At 34.3% G+C, this 25,715-nt stretch overlaps 5 protein-coding genes and 1 long non-coding RNA gene across 6 annotated transcripts in view; 2 read left to right on the top strand and 4 right to left on the bottom strand.

Moving 5' to 3' along the window:
- The window catches only part of LOC141537134 (uncharacterized), an 87,097-nt gene that overhangs the window by 48,082 nt on the left and 13,300 nt on the right, over window positions 1-25,715 (bottom strand). The window lies entirely within an intron of this gene.
- On the bottom strand, window positions 859-2,014 carry LOC141537136 (uncharacterized). Its single transcript, XR_012480870.1, has 3 exons — window positions 1,875-2,014; window positions 1,594-1,797; window positions 859-1,237 (listed from the first exon to the last, which is right to left on the bottom strand). It is a non-coding gene; the product is annotated as an uncharacterized LOC141537136 (long non-coding RNA).
- LOC141537078 (uncharacterized) lies at window positions 2,050-4,416 on the bottom strand. The gene is made up of 4 exons (XM_074257909.1): window positions 3,158-4,416; window positions 2,561-2,872; window positions 2,318-2,453; window positions 2,050-2,069 (listed from the first exon to the last, which is right to left on the bottom strand). Exons 1-4 carry the CDS (start codon window positions 3,560-3,562, stop codon window positions 2,050-2,052), a joined length of 873 nt encoding a protein of 290 aa, XP_074114010.1. The 5' UTR covers window positions 3,563-4,416.
- Window positions 6,491-8,312, top strand: LOC141537101 (uncharacterized). Its single transcript, XM_074257936.1, has 2 exons — window positions 6,491-6,890; window positions 6,975-8,312. Exon 2 carries the CDS (start codon window positions 6,990-6,992, stop codon window positions 7,665-7,667), a length of 678 nt encoding a protein of 225 aa, XP_074114037.1. The 5' UTR covers window positions 6,491-6,890; window positions 6,975-6,989; the 3' UTR covers window positions 7,668-8,312.
- Window positions 8,492-11,707, bottom strand: LOC141537100 (uncharacterized). The gene is made up of 3 exons (XM_074257935.1): window positions 11,402-11,707; window positions 10,567-10,730; window positions 8,492-10,482 (listed from the first exon to the last, which is right to left on the bottom strand). The coding sequence occupies exons 1-3, from the start codon at window positions 11,676-11,678 to the stop codon at window positions 10,021-10,023; spliced, it is 903 nt and encodes a 300-aa protein (XP_074114036.1). The 5' UTR covers window positions 11,679-11,707; the 3' UTR covers window positions 8,492-10,020.
- LOC141537077 (uncharacterized) lies at window positions 11,728-24,324 on the top strand. Its single transcript, XM_074257908.1, is given in 9 exon segments — window positions 11,728-11,930; window positions 21,651-22,024; window positions 22,306-22,617; window positions 22,729-22,865; window positions 23,117-23,312; window positions 23,390-23,457; window positions 23,551-23,593; window positions 23,949-24,036; window positions 24,039-24,324. Coding segments are annotated over 9 exon segments (1,491 nt in total). The 5' UTR covers window positions 11,728-11,893; the 3' UTR covers window positions 24,275-24,324.

The raw sequence follows: 25,715 nt of genomic DNA, 5'->3' as shown, positions 1-25,715 counted from the left end.
ACAATTTTTTTTATGCGCCCTTTTACCTTTAAGTAGTACTTTTCTTAAAGCTGAAAGGGTATATATCTTGAGATACGCGCTTTCAGCTTTAGGATACCAACTTTTTTTTTCACAGACTTTTACGTTTCAGACAATTTTAAAACGAATGGCAAAAATAAATTTTTTTATACGCCATTTCACCACAAATCCCTATTAACCCTTAGCTATAAGCCTTTTTACCTCTAAGCACGCGATATACTATGCATTGGCGGGGTGGAGTGGTAAAGGAGAGAGAACGAAAAGAAGGAGGGAAAAAGATAAGATATTAGACACTACTCGCTGTGTATACGACTGCAGCGCCTGCGCACGGCTCATTTAACGCTTTTTTTTCCACGCTTCTTTTCTTACGGTTTTACTATCACATTTTTTTCAGTTAGGTCCCCCAGCAAAATCCCTATCTTCTCCAAGCCTGCCGTAAGGAACTTCGTTCCAATAATAATGAAAATAAACTATGGTTACCACTTGTTTAACTTTATCTATATATTGTAAAACGAGAAATTTTTTCGGAGTTTATTTTGAGATACAACAGTGATAAGCTTAAATTTTTCCTGATGAAGTTGTGAAATACAACGAAGCGTTGCAACATCACTGCAAACTCAAGTGTTTTACTTTTAAACATATAAAATGTTTAAAAGCTTGTAGTCACTTTTTAAACATTTTATGGTATTTTATTCAATGGAAACGTTTTAAGTGTTTAATTTTAATGCACTTAAAGTGTTTTTATTAAAGCACTTAAAGTGTGTTGTAATCTAAAAACATTTCAAGCGTTTTATAAATTTTTTATTAATAAATAAAAATTAAAAATCATTAAATTATTTTTGTAGAATTATTTATTTATTTTTTTTAAGCTCCAATTTATAAAAAAAATTACTTATTTGTTTTCTTCTTCTTTTTCTTTTTCATCTCGTTTTCGAATAAACTTCAACAGAACTTGATTTTTTTTAATCAAAGTTCCCAATACCTCGCTGTCGATGTACTCTAACATATTTAAGTATTGTTTAGGAAATACCGTGTCCCAAACATAGTAAGCTGCTAATAAAGTAGCTACCACCTTTAGTACTGTAGGACTCGAAATTTGAACTCTGACATTGGTATCAGCAACAATAAAAGCAGCGCTGATTTCTTTATTATCAGAGTATATAATAGCTTGAGGGGACTCGTTCTCTTCAGTCACAAGACAATCAGTAGATGAACGTGCCTGTAATAAAATAAGTTTTTAGTAAGGTAAAAGACTCAGTTATTGACACTTGCAATTTTATTTTAATTAAAAAAAAAAAATAAATATATTTTTTAAATCATAAATTTTAAGATAATTGATTTTTTGAGAACATTTCATTTTTTTTTAATTATAATAAAATTCCAAGTGTCAAACAACTAGACCAGTGTCAATAACTGGGTTCTTTACTTTAATATTTATTGTTATAATATTTATTTGTTTAAGTACATATTAAAGGCACATTCAAAAATGATCTAGCTTTTCAAAGTCTTAGTTTCTATACAGCTAGAGTATTAATAAATGCACTTTATAATAATAAAAAATATAATAAACCTTACTTGTTTGAAAGTAAACAAAGGCTTGACTTCTTTCTTGACTTTTCTGGTCACAGCATCATTTAATTTGATTACAAGGTCAATTTCAAAATTTTCACGTTCATCTTTTACTTAAAAATAATTTTTCAATCGACAAAACATCAATTGTATGTTTTGAAATATCGAATCCTCAGTAGTATTTTTTAAATTATAAAATTCGAAGAGTATCTGTTTAAAATGAATTTTAAGTAGTAATTACTTTTTTTAGAGTGTAAAAAAATTAAAAAACTTGAAAAATTACTTACCGAATCACAATCATTTAAATGGGGATATTTTTTTACCACTTCTAAAATTGACTTAGCTTCATTTTTTATCCAATTGAGACGTTCATTTAATGTTAGCTTAATAAGACGTTGGACATGAGGTGTATTACCTTCTTTACCTTGTTTTTCTCCAACTCTAATAAAGCTCGGCTAACATTTAATGTAGAAACCTCAGATCTATAAAATTTAATTCATTTATTACAAAAATTTTAATAAATAATCATACTGAGAGAAAAAAATATTTTTATAAAGAAAAAAATCTTATCAACAGAAATTCGTCAGCTGTTTTCAAAATTAAAATACATTTCAAAATAAAAATTTTCAATAGAAAAATTTCTCAAGTGAAAAAAGTAGAATATCTATAAAAAAATATTCTTTCTTAATCTAATAAATACTTATTATCTGTAGAATTATTTTAAACATACGTTTCATTTGATATTTCCACTTTAGACATTTTTGGGACATGATTGATATTTGTTTCTGCATTTCTTTTTTTCCTTGTTTTTTTAATGTGGTTCTGTGATTTCTTATCCAGGTACTTAATTGAGTCCTCACTATATCCTTTAATAAGAAAAAGTTTTTATTTTGACCGTAAGTCTAGTAAATTTACTATTATTTTTAATAGATTATTGTCAATGAATTATTGACTAAAAAAAAAAAATACTTACGTAACCTTTCGGACCACCTTTTAGTAATGGATAAGCTGATACAATGGTGCTAGCAAGATTCTGATAGTCAATTTTCATCGGCTGTCCATCAGTTGTTTCCCATAAAAACGATCCCCAATGATAAATCAAATCTTTTTGTGATGCTAAAACTCCCAAATCTTCAATTTTTTTTTTCAAATCATAAGTTAAAGAAGGTAAAATTGCTGGCATCTTAATAGAACCTGGTCCGGTCTTAACGATATTTCTGTTTTTCTTTGACTGATCAATTTTTTTTTCGTCAACATTAACTTTACTATCTAGCGGGATTTGGGACTAAAAAAAATAAAGTTAAATAAATAAAGAATAGTTTAAAATAATCAAATTACATATTAGTTTATGGCACTGAAGTTAGCAGGCGTCTAAAAATTTTTCATTTTTTTTATTAATTAAATTACAACTAAAAAAATATTTTTAAAAAATTACACTTATAGTTTTTCAAGTTTTTTATAAGTGAAAATTTTTTTTAATTGTTTAACTAAACAAAAACGCTAACTTCATTTTCATATTAATTTTAATTGATGATGAAAATTAAACTTAGGATTAATTTAATTTACTAACCTCAGAAATTTCTTCAGTTGATGCATCATCATTTTGATTTTCGATTAATTTTTCTGATCCTAAATCATTCAACGGTTCTGTATATAGAATTTTATAGGGAAAATTTCCATCATTTCCTTCTAAAACATCAGGTGCAGATTCAGGTGTTGGCAATAAAAGAATATTCAACTTCTCTTTATCTTCTATAATGTCATCATCTTCCACGTCGATCCACATATCTTCGTCATTATCTTTTTTTTGTACAAAGATAACTTTATTTTCAATAAATTTTTTTAAACACGTATCTCGTTCACAGATATCACGATATTTTTCTCGTATAATTGCAACGTCAGAGACACTTGGATCACGTTGAAACTTCACACATTTTGAACGCCCTTGCAAAGAACAAAAGACTTTTTTGTCCATTTTTATATTTTTTATTAATAAAGAAATTACTTTAAGAATATTTACTCAAACTTATTCTATTTTTTGAATTAATTATTAGTAACAATAAATTTTCATTTGTTATTAACACGATAAGGGTAAAACTTATTATGGAATGCAGCTCAAAAGCGGGAAAACAAAATAAGAACGAACCTACTCGTACTGCCGGACTCGCTAGCTTGTGTACGTGCGTGTGTGTGTAACAAGCGCCAGCCGAGAAGCCGCGTAGCGTCAATGTGTATGTGTAGAGATGACACATAAACTTTACTGAGAAGTAGCGTAGCGTTAACGTGTATGTATTGGGATATGAGAATAAACTTAACTGAGCTAAAACTATGTGTGAATATTAGTGTCTACAGTCAATCAGTCGTTATACATTTCCCGATTGTAACCATTAAAATTTTGATGTGACATATAAGTCTATTGCGATAAAATATATTTATTTTTTTAACATAAAATAATAATAAATAAATAATGATTCTCGAACACGATGAACGTGTATTTCCTTGCACGATGTGCTTTTTTCAATGTAATTCGAATAAAACGTTAATTAATCATGTTGTACGATGTCATCGGTATGATCCGGCGTTTAAAGTCACCTGTACAGAACACGGATGTGGTGCTTCTTATCAGAAATGGAATTCATATCGTCAGCACGTATTCAGAAAACATCCAACAATAGTAGGAGCATTAAATATTAATCAAATGGAGGAAGGATTTGAAATTCCTCTTAATGATCACAGAGATGATGGTAATTATTTGTAAAAATAGCATCAATCGATTTTTTAAATTGAGATTTTCTAATTCAATTGTTTGCTATTTTGAATATTAGTAAATTGTTAGTAATCTTTAATCATAAAAAAATTAATGAAAATAGCAATAACAGTAATATCAAACATATAAAACTTTTTTAGATTTTCTTACAATAAACAAATAATGCATAAAAATATTTTTAACAAAGCCACATAAGACTTTGTTCTCTTTTCTGAAATTTCAATTTTAATAAATATAAATTTCGTTTTTAACAACGACAAAATTCTTACATGGCTGATAAGTTTACTGTTATTAAATAAAATAAATGTGAAAGTTGCAGGCATTCAATAACTTTCAAAAAAATTAATAAACAGTTTTTTTTTTAAACAAAAGATTCTGTAAAAAACTGCACATTAACATTTTTAGAATTTATTTTTGTGCAATTTTTCGTAATTTTATTACTACCATTAAATTTATATTAATCCAAATTGTAACCGTGGGGTTTAGCCCAGGTCCAGTTAGCTACCCCTTTCCTCTTTAGAAAGGGCGCCACTGGGATTTTAGACACGGTGTCCCAGAAACCGGGGAAGCATGAGAGGGAAAAGACAGGGTCGTGAGAAGTCCGAGAAAGGCTGTAAATAAACTGAAAAAACTATTTACAAAAATAAAATTGATTTATTCCACCAAATCCACAAACTTAATAATTTCCTTAAAACTAACTTAATTGTGAGAACCTCTCACCTACGTTGGCCCTTGCCAATTTTTCCTATAACTAATTAACCAATTTATTCAACCTCGTCACTCCGACGGAATATCTCAATATCTTAATTTCCTCGTCAACCTGACGGAATACCATAAAATACCAACTAATTACCTCGTCAACCTGACGGAATACCAGTTAAAACCTATTCCCGACTGCGCCCCCGACTCGGGCGTCTACGCAGTAGTTTCCTAACTTAATCCGTTGTACCCCCGACTCGGGCGTCTATACAACGTTTCTAAATACTCACTAAATTTCATACAGAAATCGTCCACCGGACGCTAACTTAATACACACTTTCTCTAATTACTCAAATTTCTTCGAATTACTAATTATCTAAATTCCTTGAATTTTACGCTTAACATTTCTTTAATACCAATTACCAAATTCACTAATTTAATTCATTACCAAATTTTATCAATCAAAATTATTCAATTAAAGTCATTAACTATTTTCTCAATAAACTAATTTACTAGATTTACTAAATTAATTAAATTCAGCCCAACGGCCTAGAATTAATTTTACAAAATTTCAAATTTCAAATTCTACAAGTTTAACAAGCCTCATTAAATATTCAAACTGCATATATTCCAAAGTGACCTTGACTATCTAAATTACACAAATGCTTCTACTATTTCAACTTAATCAAATAATTTTAACTAAACAATTTCCCATAACTAAAAGGCTTGTAACAACTAATTAATTGACATTTATGAATAATTTACTTATAAAAGAATCTACTAAATTAAAAGTGACATCTGAGACAATAGCGATCATTAATTGACAAATTTTATTACAGTTAATTCGGCCTCTCAATTTTCAAATTCAAGCTTGGCCTGAAATAATTGTAATAATAATACCTGACTTAACTTTTACAACTCTCCAAACGTTAAGTGAAGTCCCGGTGGAAACGGGCGAAATCAGCGGCTGGTTGGTCTCTCTCTCTCGTCTCCAATAAACTTTCCGGCTCCAAGTAATGGGTTCCCAATTCCGGATCGTAGATTGACTTCCTTCTTGATGGTCCTGAATCTCGATGACAGAATTTATTACACAGCACTACACAGCACTCCACAGCACTCCACTGACTCACTGTTGTGCCAAAAGCCTCACTGTCTCAAAGCGTCACTGGCTCAAAAGCCTGGCTCAAAAGGTGTTACTTGTTCCAAGGGCTGGCTCAAAAAAGCGTTACTTGTTTCAGGGCCTGGCTCAAAAAGCCTCGATGTTTCTTTTGTCGGACCTTTTATAACCCTTGACTCCGAGTTCTCGAACTTTCCTATTGTCAACCCCGCTTCGTTTTTAGGGACAGCAGTGGGGACTTTCGATTTGCACGCCCGGTGACAAGTCTGAACTACTTGTCAAGAACCAAACGGTAAGGGAAAACCCTCATTTATCGTGGCGTCAATAAAGTGGTCGATAACGACCATGGGAAGTTCAGTTTTCCCTGTCACAAAATAATTAAAAAATTACTTGTTTGCAATTTACACATTGATTTGTTTAATTTAAAACAATTATTATTATTATTTTTCAAATGTAATTTTTTCTCAGAAATTTTAATCAAATATTTGTCTTTATAAACAATAAAAAGATAACTTTTGCGTTTGTTAACATTAATATCATAATTATTGATTTTCAGAAGTTATTAGGAAGCCAACAAAGTCATCAATAGAATTACTTCAGTGGCACGCAGGGAAATTTATTATTGACATTCGGAAAAATTGCAAAATTTCACAAACTGCTATAGCTAATGTTATTGATGGTGTTACTTCTTTATTAGAATTATATTCATCCATTATAATTGTAAGTAATAATTTAATTAATCAGCTGGTAGTAATTCACAATAACATATTTTTACCAAAAAATTATTTCTTTTTATATTTGCAGGATGAATTAGAAAGAATGAAAGATCCAGAAACACAAACACTAAATTTTGAAGGTGTCGATGATTTATTGAGAGATCAATATCCATCGACAATTCTTTTTTCTTCAGTTAAAACAAAAACTTCAGTAAATAAGTTTTTAATTGAAGAATTAAAGATGGTGCCAGCTGAAAAGAAATGTATCTCAAAAAGTTTAGTATGGAAAAAGAAAAAAGGATCATTAAATCGACAAGCTGAGTTACGTGAAGTTGACCACGATGCTTATATTGTTCCTTTCATTGATAATTTAAAGAATCTTATGATGAACGACTACGTCAGAGAAAATGTCAATAATCCAATAGTACATGAAAATGGTGTATATCGCACCGTACTGGATGGAAAATTTTATCGAGAAAATGGTTTTTTTTGTAACAATCCAAAAGCTCTAGCAGTAGTTTTATACTATGACGATTTAGGAGTTGCCAACCCGTTAGCATCTAGTTCAAGAACGCAAAAGTTGTCTATGTTTTATTGGACTCTTGCAAATATTATACCAGAGTTACGCTCTTCAAACAATGCTATTCAATTATTAGCCATTGTAAAAACTAGTTATCTAAAAGAAGCTGGTGCTTTACAAAAAATTTTAGAGCCTTTTATTAATGATATTAAAATTTTACAAGCACAAGGAATTGACATTTCTATTTTCATTATTAATTAAAATTAACCGAATATTTAAGAACTAATTTATCAAAATAATTAATAACAAATTTATAAAAATTTAAGAATTAAATTAACGAAATGTTTAAGAACAAATTTCGTAAAATATTGAAAAAAGTCCGAATAAAAGTCAGGACAAATCTATATAAATAAAAATAAAATGCCGCATGTATGTCCACGCATCACTTGAGAACGGCTGAACCGATTAAGCTAAATTTTTTTTTTGTTATTTTCAGAATTTTTAGGAGAAGGTTTGTATGTAAAAAAATTTTTAAAAAATCCTTCTTCAAAGGGGATTACGGGGGCGTTAACAAAGAATAATTCCCGTTTGTAAACTATAGCTCCCAAATTTGGTAGAAATCTTCCGTAAGATATATATAAATAATCTATGAACGAATTTTACGATAGCTCGCTCCACAGGGGGCTTGCGGGGGTGGATATTAACAATGAAAATTTTTAACTTTCAAATTAAAGATCCTACAGACGGCAAATTTAGGTGGAGTCTTCTATATGCGATGCGGAAATAATCGAAGAGCGGATTTTACAACAATCCACCCCTAATAAGCATTGCGGGGATGGGTGTTAGAATATTAAATTTCCATTTCCACACTGCAAACTCGAGTGTTTTATTTAATGTTTTAAAGCAAAACACTGAGGTGTTTTTTTAATCTAAATGTTTTGTATTAAAACGTTTTAAGTGATTAATAAAATTACCTTAAACACTTTGGTATTACATTTAAAACATTTCATCTGTTTTACCAATAAATACACTTTAAACTGCTTTATAATAAAACATTTTTAATTTGTGAAACATTTAGTATACGGTCAAACGTTTTGAAACTAATCAGGTATTAGCAAATAAAACGTTTCTAGAAAAAAAAAACGGTTATCTGTAAAACATTTTTATTTTAAAGCACTTATTAAACAGAATACTTCATATTAAATGTAAAATATATCATTGAAAATTCAAGTGGTGTATATACATAGGTATACTCTACACATAAGTTCAATACAAATACATACGTTTGTAGATGTGTAATTGTTTTGGAAGATGATTAAAAAAAAAGATTATAAGTTAATACATAGATATTTACCCAATTTTAACCTATAAATTAACACCGTTCATGATTAATTAAAGGAATGTATTGTCGATTATTGAGCTTGAAAGATGTGACAGGATGCAGAAAAATTAAATCTTCAATATTAACTATTTTTTGTTGTCGATTTTGAGTTTTTTGGCATGAATAACCATTAACTCGACAATCATAAAAAATTGTTTCAAGGAGAGTTACTACAAGCAAAACTTTGCCATTTAATATGCAAATGTCATCAATTTCTGCAAATAAAGGCATTGATTATTCATCACACTCAAATAAAATTATGCTTTTAAAGCAATAACTTGTGCCGTGAATCATTATTTTTGTAGATCTCATGATATTAAATGTGTTCCGTTCTGTATTATTAATTAATCCATCAAACAAATGAGCATATGGTAAGTTTACTACAGGTACAGTTGGACCAGGAGTAATATAATCGCCTTCATATAAAAATATTTTTGATGATTGTCCGGGTCTGCTGCTTCAAATCTAAAGCACCACTGCTGTCGAGCAGGACCAAATAATCTTATATAAAACGCAATATGCTTTAAAAAGTGAAGTTTAGGAATCATCTATCAGGATATAATAAGTTGAAACATATTTTAAAAGTTTCAATCATCCGAGATAAAGAATCAACAGAACTATCTGTTATTTCATAAGCAAGACACAAGTTCATGATTTGCAGCAATAAAGTAAAACAGTCGAGTCGATCGATGACATCTTGATCTTCCGTATCATAAATCCATTCACCAATTAAAAATGGTAATGTGTGAGCTAACACAAATATCTGAGCTTCACTTTGGCGCAAGCCTTTGTCTTCGTTAAGATCGTTATTTTGTATTATTGCCGGTTTATCTTTATTAAAATGGCCAAAGTCAAATGAACTTATTTTTTCATTAAACTGTTTTACAGTAAATAATCCTTTCACTACAATACAATGATACAAAAATAACCGACACGTTAATTCAACCACACCTTCATTTAAAACGTGCATACAGTCTTGTGGTAGGCATATCGTGATGTCAAAGTTTGGAATATCTGCCAGAGAACTTCTTGAATTGACTCCATAAAATAGTTGCCAGAAATTTTTTGCTGCTTTAGTAGTATTATGAGTAATCGCATTTAAATGTTCTTCGTGTGAATTAATATTTCTTAAAATAAAATCACTCTCCTTAAAATTTAGTTTTAGTTCATCTTTCGTTATCATGCAAGTTCGACATGGACGATGTGCAGATACTGATTCTTTAAAGCCACCAATCAATGCAGATGCAGGTCGTCATAGTATAAAACTACTGCTAGAGCTTTTGGATTGTTACAAAAAAAACCATTTTCTTGATAAAATTTTCCATCCAGTACGGTGCGATATACACCATTTTCATGTACTATTGGATTATTGACATTTTCTCTGACGTAGTCGTTCATCATAAGATTCTTTAAATTATCAATGAAAGGAACAATATAAGCATCGTGGTCAACTTCACGTAACTCAGCTTGTCGATTTAATGATCCTTTTTTCTTTTTCCATACTAAACTTTTTGAGATACATTTCTTTTCAGCTGGCACCATCTTTAATTCTTCAATTAAAAACTTATTTACTGAAGTTTTTGTTTTAACTGAAGAAAAAAGAATTGTCGATGGATATTGATCTCTCAATAAATCATCGACACCTTCAAAATTTAGTGTTTGTGTTTCTGGATCTTTCATTCTTTCTAATTCATCCTGCAAATATAAAAAGAAATAATTTTTTGGTAAAAATATGTTATTGTGAATTACTACCAGCTGATTAATTAAATTATTACTTACAATTATAATGGATGAATATAATTCTAATAAAGAAGTAACACCATCAATAACATTAGCTATAGCAGTTTGTGAAATTTTGCAATTTTTCCGAATGTCAATAATAAATTTCCCTGCGTGCCACTGAAGTAATTCTATTGATGACTTTGTTGGCTTCCTAATAACTTCTGAAAATCAATAATTATGATATTAATGTTAACAAACGCAAAAGTTATCTTTTTATTGTTTATAAAGACAAATATTTGATTAAAATTTCTGAGAAAAAATTACATTTGAAAAATAATAATAATAATTGTTTTAAATTAAACAAATCAATGTGTAAATTGCAAACAAGTAATTTTTTAATTATTTGGATTAATATAAATTTAATGGTAGTAATAAAATTACGAAAAATTGCACAAAAATAAATTCTAAAAATGTTAATGTGCAGTTTTTTACAGAATCTTTTGTTTAAAAAAAAAACTGTTTATTAATTTTTTTGAAAGTTATTGAATGCCTGCAACTTTCACATTTATTTTATTTAATAACAGTAAACTTATCAGCCATGTAAGAATTTTGTCGTTGTTAAAAACGAAATTTATATTTATTAAAATTGAAATTTCAGAAAAGAGAACAAAGTCTTATGTGGCTTTGTTAAAAATATTTTTATGCATTATTTGTTTATTGTAAGAAAATCTAAAAAAGTTTTATATGTTTGATATTACTGTTATTGCTATTTTCATTAATTTTTTTATGATTAAAGATTACTAACAATTTACTAATATTCAAAATAGCAAACAATTGAATTAGAAAATCTCAATTTAAAAAATCGATTGATGCTATTTTTACAAATAATTACCATCATCTCTGTGATCATTAAGAGGAATTTCAAATCCTTCCTCCATTTGATTAATATTTAATGCTCCTACTATTGTTGGATGTTTTCTGAATACGTGCTGACGATATGAATTCCATTTCTGATAAGAAGCACCACATCCGTGTTCTGTACAGGTGACTTTAAACGCCGGATCATACCGATGACATCGTACAACATGATTAATTAACGTTTTATTCGAATTACATTGAAAAAAGCACATCGTGCAAGGAAATACACGTTCATCGTGTTCGAGAATCATTATTTATTTATTATTATTTTATGTTAAAAAAATAAATATATTTTATCGCAATAGACTTATATGTCACATCAAAATTTTAATGGTTACAATCGGGAAATGTATAACGACTGATTGACTGTAGACACTAATATTCACACATAGTTTTAGCTCAGTTAAGTTTATTCTCATATCCCAATACATACACGTTAACGCTACGCTACTTCTCAGTAAAGTTTATGTGTCATCTCTACACATACACTGTGATGGTAAAAAGTGAGTGCGAGCGAGACGGCAGAGCAATGGAATTTATTATTACTATTGTTATTATCGTTATTATTACTATTGTTATCATCGTTATTATTACTATTATTATTATTACTATTATTCTTATCGTTCTTGTCATTATTAATACCGGAGTATATTTAATATACTAAAGATGTTTTTTTTATTTTATATAATGGTTCATTTACATTTCTTTGTTTAATGAAAAAGTTTAGTTAATTTTAAATACTTGACTGAGATTTATTTGAAAATGCGCGCGAATGGTTGAGTACGCCACCGCGGCGAGAGGTGGCGAAGAATTCCGCCGCTCGTTTGCTTGCTGTAAAAACCGGCAAGCTAATATAAGCGAGACTGCGTGGCGATAATTTTTGTTCTTTTAAAGAACAAAAATCAATTTTACCTGAAAGAAAGATTTAATTAAAATCTTCAAACAGATTTTAATTATCTGAATAATTATTTAATTAATTAATTTCAGTGCGAAATTAAGTTTTTTTTACTAAGTCCCAGAGATAGAATTAGTATGGGAAATTGTTTTGGTAGAAATTTATTATTTGACAAATGTTATTTTTTTCTAAGTCCCGAATGACTTTCTGTATGGGAATGATTTTTGTATGAAATTTTTGGTAATCGAACGAAATTGATGAGTGAATTTAATATCTGATCAGATTTAAATAATTAAAAATCTGAAGTTTGGCGAAGAGCGATAGATGGCGATAATTTTCCCAGATCTTTCACTCTTGGAGAAAGGTCTGGGAAATGCCAAAAGCGATTTTAAGTGACGGGAAAAACCAACCAAGTTTCCCAGTGGTTGTAACCTTCCCAGTAGAAGACCATTCACTAGGAAGAAACCAAGGAACTCTTACCTTGTCTCCGACCAGGAACCAGGTAAGTGCTGACTTATCCATTGGGGGAAATTTGGCCACCGGGAAGGGTTGCTTTCCAAGCACCCAGACTGGACTAGGGGTAAGTAGGGCCGGGAGGGGTTGCTTTCCAAGCACCCAGACTGGGCTAGGGGTAAGTAGGGCCGGGAGGGGTTGCTTTCCAAGCACCCAGACTGGACTAGGGGTAAGTAGGGCCGGGAAGGGTTGCTTTTCAAGCATCCGGATGGGATTAGGGGCAGGTAGGGCCGTGATTTAAAAACGCGACCGTCGGTAAAGAAGAATATTACTGTGTAAAGGTAGTAGACAGAGTTTGGCCACCAGATGGCAATCAAAAAAAAAAACGGGAAAATAAATGTTGTGTGTGGGTTATGTGCGATATTGTAAAGTTTGACATAACGCTTGTAAATTTTATAAACTTGAGTTTCAATTTTTGTAGTTTGTTGTCTTAAATAAATAGAGTACCAATCATAATTAGGCTCAAAATTTATTTATAAGTAAAATAAGTTTATCCCTAAAAAAAAAAAAAAAAAAACCCTGGACTCCGGCGAGATTTCATTCGAGCTAGGGGATATAGAGAATGTAGAGACTTGAGGAAGTGTTATCCAAATCAACAACGATTAAAATTCACTCCTTTTGGAAACCGGAAAAATACCCGTTACAAAAGATGGCGCTCGAACAGGGACCGTGATTTTTGTTGTTTTCATGGTAACGGGAATTTTTAGATATTCTTGATTGATGGAAAGGTAGTTTTCTCTTTTCTTTTTGCTTTTCTTCAGTCTACCAAATCATGGCGAGTAAAAAACCGGGAACACATACGTGGCTTTGGTCGCTAAGAAAGGACGCGGTCGTTAGCGAATTAGAGAAATACCGGGTGGCCATCGAGCCAAAGGCGACGTTGGCCGAGTTGCGGTTCTTATTAAAAACCGAGTTAAACAAGACACGAGCGGCGAATGCGGGTCGCGCTGGTCGATACGACCAACTTTTGATCGACCTCGATCAATCAGAAGCCGAATTAGACAACCTTGAAACCCTTGACGATGTAGTGGAGGAGGATGAATCCGATCCCGACGACGGGCAACTCTCAAATGAAGATACAAATGATAATCAAGCCATCGAAACGTCAAGGGGGACCAACGCGAAAGAAAATTGCGGGCCGAAATCGAAGCGGAAGAACGGGAGCGACTCGAGGCGGAAAGGGACCAAGAAGAGAGGTTAGCCCGCGAAACTGCCGAACGGGCCGAACAGGAGCTACGCGGACGTCTGCGACAGGAAATACGGGCGCGTCTTTTGCAGGAAAGAGAGGAACAGCGAGCGTACGAGCTTCAACTCGACGCAAGAGAGGCCCGAATGAGGTGCGAAGCCGAGCAACGAAGAAAGAAGGAGCAAGATGGCCGCACACCCCCCCGTGGCGACAACCGAAGGCATTGGTTGAGCGAAAACAATGGACAGTCAAAACGAGGAAATGGGATTCGGCGATCAGGACGAGAGGATGGGACACGGCGATCAGGACGAGCGACCGACCCTGTGAACTTACCCAGGGCAGTCGGCTCAAATCCAGGAACACCCAGTTTTGACAATCATCACCAATTGAGGTATATGGATGACTCCGTCGAACTCCACAGAAGGGACATGGTGAGAAAATGGGGCGTCGTGTTCAAAGGGGAACGCGATGTCCTAGATTTTCTGGAACGACTTGAAGAATTGGCCGAAAGTTACGGGTACGAAATGGACGACTTGCTTCCTTGCATACCGATATTGCTCCGCGAAAAGGCTCTCCTCTGGTATCGTAATAACAAGAGAGTTTGGGACTCATGGGAAGACTTCGTACTGGACTTGAAAGCGTTTTATCTGCCACCAGGTCTCGAACTGGAGTTGGAAGAGCAGATACGGAATCGGGTCCAGGGCCCAATAGAGAGTGCAGCCGAATACGCCACCCGGATCCAGACTCTAATGAGGAGGCATGGACAAATGTCACCCTCAGCTCGTCTCACTCGTCTCTACCAGAATCTAAGACCGGAATACCGACGATACATGAAGCGGACTGAGTTTTCCAGCGTCCCAGAATTGCTACGACTCGCAGGCGAGCTCGAACAACTCACTGTTCAGGAAAAAGCATCTTCGCGCCGCGAAAATAAAACTACCTCCGCGAAAACTTCGGCCCCCTCGAAACCAAACACACCTCTCGAACTCTTCGAATACAATTGGCGGGAGAATTGCTGGCGATGCCGTCAAAAGGGGCACCGGAAACTTGAATGCACGAATCGATGGGTAAAATTCTGTATGCGATGTGGGAAAATGGATACATTATCACGAGATTGTCCATGCCCACGACAGGGAAACGAAGTGAGGACCGGTTCAAGCTCCCAGAACCGAGCCAGAGACCACCAGGGAGCTCCCAATCCGGTGACATTCAATCAGCCAACCAACCAATCAACACCACAACCGGGCAGTTCAAACCAAAAGACGTAAAACCAGGGGACAAGCGTCCATTTGCAAAAATAGAGGTTGGCCAGGTGACAATTCACGCATTAATGGACACCGGAGCCACGGCGTCGGTAATATCGCAAAAAGTATGGGATTTCATCCGCCAAAACAACTTGTACGAAAAATACAATTCGGTACCAGTGAGGGGATCAACACTCGGTCAGCATGTAGTGTGCACTACGGGCACTGCGTGGGTTAAAATCCGTGAAGACAACCGGATTTTCGCCCTGCCGTTTCATATTATTCCCACGTACAGGAATGACATGCTGTTAGGAGTGGATAATCTCACCATATTAGGGTACCAACTTCTTAAATGCCACCCATCTTTTACTTGCTATGAACTAGAAACGAAATACGACGAAACAACTGCACAAAAGGAGATCGACGAATTTCTCCAACGTGACCAAGACATTCACGGACCGATTAAATGCGCGGAACACCGGATTAAGATCAAACCCGGAACAGAACCGATCAAAACTCGTTACTTTCCGAAAAATCCGAAGATACAAGAAATCATGAATGCCGAAGTCGACAAAATGTTAGAGGATGGGATCATAGAACCCTCTAACAGCCCCTGGAATTCTCCTGTCGTGCTAGTTCGAAAAAAAGATAGAAAATACCGGTTCTGTGTTGATTTCCGAAAAGTAAACGACGTATCCGAGAAAGATGCGTTTCCAATTCCCCATGTAAACGCGTCACTGGACAAACTGCGAAAAGCAAAAGTAATTAGTACGATTGACTTGAAGAGCGGTTACTGGCAAATACCACTGGAAGCGAACAGCAAAGCAATCACTGCGTTCACTATCCCTGGTCGTGGACTTTTCCAGTTCCGCGTCATGCCTTTTGGGTTACATTCTGCTCCAGCAACGTTCCAACGCGTGATGTATGAAGTAATCGGCGCTGACCTCGAACCATACGTGGTCGTTTATCTCGATGATATCATTATCATTAGCGAGACGCTGGAACAGCACATGAAAATACTGAGAGAGGTTATGAAACGCCTCCACGCCGCGAACCTGAAAATAAACCGAGAAAAAAGCCACTTCTTAAAAAGTAGCACCGTGTATTTGGGCCATGTCATCGATGGACAAGGCATCAGGACAGACCCAGAAAAGGTTAAGGCAATCACCGAGATTGCACCACCGCGAAACCTGAAAGAATTGCGCCAGTTCCTCGGAATGATCTCCTGGTATAGGAGATTCATTCCAAACTGTGCTGACCGGACCAAACCACTCACCTCTCTGCTCCAGAAAAGAAAGAAATGGAAATGGGAAGTGACAGAGCAAACCGCGTTCGAAGAACTAAAAAATGCTTGAAAACCGCGCCGATATTAGCCGCCCCGGACTTCTCAAAAAGCTTCTCCGTGCAAACCGACGCTAGTGACGTAGGAATAGGTGCCGTCTTGACACAGGAACAGGACGGTGACGAAAAAGTAATTGCCTACGCGAGCCGATCATTGAACAAAGCCGAGAAAAACTACACCGTGACCGAGAAAGAATGCCTCGCAGTGGTCTGGGCGATCCAAAAATGAGACCATACCTCGAAGGGTATGCGTTCACAGTCATTACGGATCACCAATCACTAAAGTGGCTTAGAACAATGGAAAGTCCGAGCGGACGCGTAGCAAGATGGAGTCTATTCTTACAACAATACGACTTCGACGTAGTATACCGGAAAGGAAAGTGGAACAAAGTGGCAGACGCGCTATCACGTAGCCACCCGAGTAACAATGACGAAACTGATGATTCTAGGAGTCAACTCGTGATAGAATCATTAGAGCTAGGCGACGCATGGTACGAACGCATAAAAAGAGGTGTAGAAAATGATCCGCAGAGATACGCCGAGTATTGCCTAAAAGACGGGTTACTATATCGACACGCGTATCACAGCTTGGACTATACCGACCGAGGGGACACATGGAAACTATGTATTCCTGCGGCAGGCGTTGATAAAATCATGAGAGAGAATCATGACACTCCTTCGGCAGGGCATGGCGGCATCGCGAAAACGATTGCTAGAATATCCCGAAGCTACTATTGGCCGCGAATGAGAGCAGAAATAACCGGGTACGTACGACGATGCATAAAATGTCAAGCGTATAAACCCTCGCAACAACCACCATCTGCGCCGATGGGCACAATTCCAGCCACTCGTCCATGGTCCGTCGTCTCTGCTGATATAATCGGACCAAAGCCGCGATCATCGAATGGAATGTCGTACCTCGTCGTCTTCCAAGACAAGTTCACCAAATGGATCGAAGTCCACCCACTCCGGCAACAAAAAGCGTCGGCAATCGCTCGGGTCTTTAAGGAACATGTAGTATTACGATTTGGAAGGGTTGAGACAATCATCACTGACAATGGAACCCCATTCATTAGTAAGGAATTTACGTCGCTACTGGAAACTTTCCACATTAAACACGTGCGAACCCCCATACTCTCCACAATGTAACCCAGTCGAACGAACAAATCGTGTCATCGGAACAATGATTGCCCAATTCGTGGGTGCCAATCAGAGACACTGGGACAAACTCATACCCGAATTAATGTTTGCTTATAATACCGCGAAGCATGACTCCACCGAGTTCTCCCCAGCATATTTGAACTACGGTCGCGAAATCCAACCACCTGTATCTGTAAAATCACAGCGAGAACCAGAAAACCACGAACACTACGACGTGCCACGCGCAGTACAAACCTTGAACGAGACTATCGAACTCGTAAACGTAAATCTAGCCAAAGCATATGGCCAGCAAGCCAAACACTATGATAAAAAGCGAGGTTCTTGGCAACCGGCCGTTGGGGATCTTGTATGTAAGCGAGAACACCATCTATCGTCCGCGGTCGACAATTTTGCAGCAAAATTAGCAGAAAAGTTTAGTACAGGGTATACAATTACTAAAATCATAGGGCCCTCGGTTTATGAAGTCTCCAAAGAAGGGAAAACGTTTATCGCGCACCTGAAAGACCTGAAACCTTACCATGAAAACCTTGATCCTGAGAACCTAATATCCAAAAACCTAGATACGGAGAATCTAGAACCGGACGAACCTCCCGAACCGCGCTACCTAACCCGGGCCCAGGCCAAAAGAAAGCCACGATGATGACCAAATAATCCTTTCTTGATGTCTAAGAAGGAATATTCTGAGTGGTCTTTATTAACAAAGAGTAGGGTCTCGGACAGGGGGCACGGAAACGGAGAAAAACCGGAAGTTTACCTTAAAATAAACCCGAAAATTGAACCAAAAACTCTTTGAAAACCGGTGAAATAAACCGGGCTATAGAAACTTTTTTTTTAGTACAAAGAACTTGAATCTGGGCAGCAACCCGCCGCCACATGTTAAAGATTTTTTTCTCTTTCCTGAACTCTGTCTGCTATCTAGCTAAAAATATATATATACAAACGAAAGCAGGGCTACGACAAGGAAAACTCGATGTTATACGCAAAGTTTGCGAGACTGTATGTGTGTGTGATTTTGCCTGTTTTAGCGAATACAATGATGACACCCGAACGAACCATGGAAGAGGAGATATGGCTGATGGAGGAGATGTTGAAACGACCACCACAACTACTCCTCACACCATTGAAGAACACCACGACCTCTACCATCACACCCACCACGCCGAAGAAACCCAACATCCGGGTAATAGAAAATCGGCCAGTAAGGACCCGGATACACTGGCTCAGACAACCGTTCAGTCGAACGAAGCCAGGTCTCTCGAAACCCTGCAAACGGCCCCTGATTCGCCCAGCCAGCGCCGGGATGATCGTGGGGATAAGGAAAGCCACCAGACCGGGCCCACCTGTCACCAGTGGTCCCCGTCTGACAACTAAGGCCCAAAGGAATCAAAAACCAACCATCAACAGAGGGCCTAGCGACACCGAAGCATCCCACACGCTGACCAATGAATCAGCCTTCCCCACCGAAGCGGCAGCAAGTTTCGTCAAAAGAAAAAGAAGGATTGGAAGATGGAGAGGAGCCTCAACAATCGTCAACCCGGGCCCACTCACAAAGAGCGGTCCCCAGCTGAAAGTCACACCTGAGCAGACCTCCAACCCGGGCCCACTCACAAAGAGCGGTCTCCAGCTGAAGATCACAACGGAAGGAATCTCCACAGACAGTCTCCAACCGAAGGATATACCCATTAACGACATCGCAGCGTGGTTGACCTACGACGACGCGCCGTTACTGGAAGATTACCCGACCGAGTTCAAACGACAAGCCGGAGAACTCTTTTCGGTACCTGCCAAAGTCCAGTCACCCCTGGAGAAGATTCTAGCCACCCTCACCCGGCTAGAAGAGGTTCGGGAAGAACATGTGACCAAGCGCCGGCAGTTCACTGCGTACGACCGGGACATGAAGCTCTATCGAGTCACCCGTACGGCGAAGACCCCAACACCATGGGTCAAGCCGCTGGGAAAGACGATCCAACAGTGGATAGAGAAGAATGAACGAGACGAAAAGTGGCAAACGTAGTTCACCACCTTTCTTTCCGAGGAAGGAGGGGTGTGATGGTAAAAAGTGAGTGCGAGCGAGACGGCAGAGCAATGGAATTTATTATTACTATTGTTATTATCGTTATTATTACTATTGTTATCATCGTTATTATTACTATTATTATTATTACTATTATTCTTATCGTTCTTGTCATTATTAATACCGGAGTATATTTAATATACTAAAGATGTTTTTTTTATTTTATATAATGGTTCATTTACATTTCTTTGTTTAATGAAAAAGTTTAGTTAATTTTAAATACTTGACTGAGATTTATTTGAAAATGCGCGCGAATGGTTGAGTACGCCACCGCGGCGAGAGGTGGCGAAGAATTCCGCCGCTCGTTTGCTTGCTGTAAAAACCGGCAAGCTAATATAAGCGAGACTGCGTGGCGATAATTTTTGTTCTTTTAAAGAACAAAAATCAATTTTACCTGAAAGAAAGATTTAATTAAAATCTTCAAACAGATTTTAATTATCTGAATAATTATTTAATTAATTAATTTCAGTGCGAAATTAAGTTTTTTTTACTAAGTCCCAGAGATAGAATTAGTATGGGAAATTGTTTTGGTAGAAATTTATTATTTGACAAATGTTATTTTTTTCTAAGTCCCGAATGACTTTCTGTATGGGAATGATTTTTGTATGAAATTTTTGGTAATCGAACGAAATTGATGAGTGAATTTAATATCTGATCAGATTTAAATAATTAAAAATCTGAAGTTTGGCGAAGAGCGATAGATGGCGATAATTTTCCCAGATCTTTCACTCTTGGAGAAAGGTCTGGGAAATGCCAAAAGCGATTTTAAGTGACGGAAAAACCAACCAAGTTTCCCAGTGGTTGTAACCTTCCCAGTAGAAGACCATTCACTAGGAAGAAACCAAGGAACTCTTACCTTGTCTCCGACCAGGAACCAGGTAAGTGCTGACTTATCCATTGGGGGAAATTTGGCCACCGGGAAGGGTTGCTTTCCAAGCACCCAGACTGGACTAGGGGTAAGTAGGGCCGGGAGGGGTTGCTTTCCAAGCACCCAGACTGGGCTAGGGGTAAGTAGGGCCGGGAGGGGTTGCTTTCCAAGCACCCAGACTGGACTAGGGGTAAGTAGGGCCGGGAAGGGTTGCTTTTCAAGCATCCGGATGGGATTAGGGGCAGGTAGGGCCGTGATTTAAAAACGCGACCGTCGGTAAAGAAGAATATTACTGTGTAAAGGTAGTAGACAGAGTTTGGCCACCAGATGGCAATCAAAAAAAAACGGGAAAATAAATGTTGTGTGTGGGTTATGTGCGATATTGTAAAGTTTGACATAACGCTTGTAAATTTTATAAACTTGAGTTTCAATTTTTGTAGTTTGTTGTCTTAAATAAATAGAGTACCAATCATAATTAGGCTCAAAATTTATTTATAAGTAAAATAAGTTTATCCCTAAAAAAAAAAAAAAAAAAACCCTGGACTCCGGCGAGATTTCATTCGAGCTAGGGGATATAGAGAATGTAGAGACTTGAGGAAGTGTTATCCAAATCAACAACGATTAAAATTCACTCCTTTTGGAAACCGGAAAAATACCCGTTACAACACATTGACGCTACGCGGCTTCTCGGCTGGCGCTTGTTACACACACAAGCTAGCGAGTCCGGCAGTACGAGTAGGTTCGTTCTTATTTTGTTTTCCCGCTTTTGAGCTGCATTCCATAATAAGTTTTACCCTTATCGTGTTAATAACAAATGAAAATTTATTGTTACTAATAATTAATTCAAAAAATAGAATAAGTTTGAGTAAATATTCTTAAAGTAATTTCTTTATTAATAAAAAATATAAAAATGGACAAAAAAGTCTTTTGTTCTTTGCAAGGGCGTTCAAAATGTGTGAAGTTTCAACGTGATCCAAGTGTCTCTGACGTTTCAATTATACGAGAAAAAATTCGTGATATCTGTGAACGAGATACGTGTTTAAAAAAATTTATTGAAAATAAAGTTATCTTTGTACAAAAAAAAGATAATGACGAAGATATGTGGATCGACGTGGAAGATGATGACATTATAGAAGATAAAGAGAAGTTGAATATTCTTTTATTGCCAACACCTGAATCTGCACCTGATGTTTTAGAAGGAAATGATGGAAATTTTCCCTATAAAATTCTATATACAGAACCGTTGAATGATTTAGGATCAGAAAAATTAATCGAAAATCAAAATGATGATGCATCAACTGAAGAAATTTCTGAGGTTAGTAAATTAAATTAATCCTAAGTTTAATTTTCATCATCAATTAAAATTAATATGAAAATGAAGTTAGCGTTTTTGTTTAGTTAAACAATTAAAAAAAATTTTCACTTATAAAAACTTGAAAAACTATAAGTGTAATTTTTTAAAAATATTTTTTAGTTGTAATTTAATTAATAAAAAAATGAAAAATTTTTAGACGCCTGCTAACTTCAGTGCCATAAACTAATATGTAATTTGATTATTTTAAACTATTCTTTATTTATTTAACTTTATTTTTTTAGTCCCAAATCCCGCTAGATAGTAAAGTTAATGTTGACGAAAAAAAAATTGATCAGTCAAAGAAAAACAGAAATATCGTTAAGACCGGACCAGGTTCTATTAAGATGCCAGCAATTTTACCTTCTTTAACTTATGATTTGAAAAAAAAAATTGAAGATTTGGGAGTTTTAGCATCACAAAAAGATTTGATTTATCATTGGGGATCGTTTTTATGGGAAACAACTGATGGACAGCCGATGAAAATTGACTATCAGAATCTTGCTAGCACCATTGTATCAGCTTATCCATTACTAAAAGGTGGTCCGAAAGGTTACGTAAGTATTTTTTTTTTTTTATTAGTCAATAATTCATTGACAATAATCTATTAAAAATAATAGTAAATTTACTAGACTTACGGTCAAAATAAAAACTTTTTCTTATTAAAGGATATAGTGAGGACTCAATTAAGTACCTGGATAAGAAATCACAGAACCACATTAAAAAAACAAGGAAAAAAAAGAAATGCAGAAACAAATATCAATCATGTCCCAAAAATGTCTAAAGTGGAAATATCAAATGAAACGTATGTTTAAAATAATTCTACAGATAATAAGTATTTATTAGATTAAGAAAGAATATTTTTTTTTATAGATATTCTACTTTTTTCACTTGAGAAATTTTTCTATTGAAAATTTTTATTTTGAAATGTATTTTAATTTTGAAAACAGCTGACGAATTTCTGTTGATAAGATTTTTTTCTTTATAAAAATATTTTTTTCTCTCAGTATGATTATTTATTAAAATTTTTTGTAATAAATGAATTAAATTTTATAGATCTGAGGTTTCTACATTAAATGTTAGCCGAGCTTTATTAGAGTTGGAGAAAAAACAAGGGAAAGAAGGTAATACACCTCATGTCCAACGTCTTATTAAGCTAACATTAAATGAACGTCTCAATTGGATAAAAAATGAAGCTAAGTCAATTTTAGAAGTGGTAAAAAAATATCCCCATTTAAATGATTGTGATTCGGTAAGTAATTTTTCAAGTTTTTTAATTTTTTTACACTCTAAAAAAAGTAATTACTACTTAAAATTCATTTTAAACAGATACTCTTCGAATTTTATAATTTAAAAAATACTACTGAGGATTCGATATTTCAAAACATACAATTGATGTTTTGTCGATTGAAAAATTATTTTTAAGTAAAAGATGAACGTGAAAATTTTGAAATTGACCTTGTAATCAAATTAAATGATGCTGTGACCAGAAAAGTCAAGAAAGAAGTCAAGCCTTTGTTTACTTTCAAACAAGTAAGGTTTATTATATTTTTATTATTATAAAGTGCATTTATTAATACTCTAGCTGTATAGAAACTAAGACTTTGAAAAGCTAGATCATTTTTGAATGTGCCTTTAATATGTACTTAAACAAATAAATATTATAACAATAAATATTAAAGTAAAGAACCCAGTTATTGACACTGGTCTAGTTGTTTGACACTTGGAATTTTATTATAATTAAAAAAAAATGAAATGTTCTCAAAAAATCAATTATCTTAAAATTTATGATTTAAAAAATATATTTATTTTTTTTTTTTAATTAAAATAAAATTGCAAGTGTCAATAACTGAGTCTTTTACCTTACTAAAAACTTATTTTATTACAGGCACGTTCATCTACTGATTGTCTTGTGACTGAAGAGAACGAGTCCCCTCAAGCTATTATATACTCTGATAATAAAGAAATCAGCGCTGCTTTATTGTTGCTGATACCAATGTCAGAGTTCAAATTTCGAGTCCTACAGTACTAAAGGTGGTAGCTACTTTATTAGCAGCTTACTATGTTTGGGACACGGTATTTCCTAAACAATACTTAAATATGTTAGAGTACATCGACAGCGAGGTATTGGGAACTTTGATTAAAAAAAATCAAGTTCTGTTGAAGTTTATTCGAAAACGAGATGAAAAAGAAAAAGAAGAAGAAAACAAATAAGTAATTTTTTTTATAAATTGGAGCTTAAAAAAAATAAATAAATAATTCTACAAAAATAATTTAATGATTTTTAATTTTTATTTATTAATAAAAAATTTATAAAACGCTTGAAATGTTTTTAGATTACAACACACTTTAAGTGCTTTAATAAAAACACTTTAAGTGCATTAAAATTAAACACTTAAAACGTTTCCATTGAATAAAATACCATAAAATGTTTAAAAAGTGACTACAAGCTTTTAAACATTTTATGTGTTTAAAAGTAAAACACTTGAGTTTGCAGTGCACACTGTAACTTCTACTACAGACTTGAAATTTGGTAGGAATCTTTCATTTGACGATGAATAATGCAAAATTTATTACTTATGATTTTATTAATTTTAGTTATTGCTCTACATTAATTATTATTGTATTGAACTTATTGTTCAAACTTAAAAATTAATTGATCATTATAATAAAGTAAAAAATTATAACAAAAACTTTAGTCATTTTGACTGAGGCACAGCGAAGCGGACCGGGTCGCTAGTTAAGAATAAATTTAAGAACAAGTCAGAAATAAATAACTAAATTATTAATTATTAATACCAGGAATTATTTCGGATTATTAATTAAACATGTAGGCAGAGTCTGGATTAATTTTACTAGGAATTATTTCAGTTTGTTAATTCATGATTTCAGTGTCACGTAAAAAATTGATCTCTGGTAATTGAGTGTGAGTAAAATCAATTTAATTTTGGATAAATTAAAATCAGTGAAATAATTAATTTAAAAGTTTTAGTAAAATCATCAGAAATAAAAATTAGTTAAAATCAAAATAAATAATTTGGAATTGTGTAAATAAATGTCAATTGTGTAAAATAAAACAAAAGTAAAAATTAGAATCAGAAAATAATTGTTAAAATTAGTTAGATAAAAGTAGAACATAAAAACACTTGTAAATTTTGCTTAAAGAAAAATCGACAAAAGTTTGGGAGAGAGTCAGCCATCTTGTCTCGCCAATTTAGTCAAAATAAATAAAATGAGATCAATTGAGATATTCTTAATCAATAAAAATAAGTTCCTAATTAAATGATTTAATTCGTAAACTCTGACGAAATAATTTGGATAAAATTAAAGCAATTTAAGTGAAATGATATTACAAATTCCGGCAAAATTATATTCGGACAAAACAATTAATAAAAATGAAATTAAATCAATATTAATTAAAATAAATTAAGTAAAATAAGTTTATAAAATTCTGTCAAAAATAAAATTGAAAAAAGTAAATTAATGAAAAATAAATTTGTAAAATACTCGGACGTAGCGAACATTTTGTCGACAGATCCACAGATTCGGTAGAATCTGGCGCCAAGGTCCGTTCAAAAATCCCGTTGTAAACGGAGCGCCAGACTACCGACTGTGTTTACTGTAAGCAGAACGGTTTTTTGAGGTTGCGAAATTT

This window comes from Cotesia typhae, unplaced genomic scaffold, assembly GCF_013202065.1.
Source record: "Cotesia typhae breed Kobodo isofemale line unplaced genomic scaffold, CoteBio_Ctyphae scaffold_58, whole genome shotgun sequence".
NCBI lineage: Eukaryota > Metazoa > Arthropoda > Insecta > Hymenoptera > Braconidae > Cotesia > Cotesia typhae.
The sequence above is the reverse complement of the archived record's forward strand: the minus strand, read 5'-3'. Positions and strand labels throughout refer to the sequence as shown.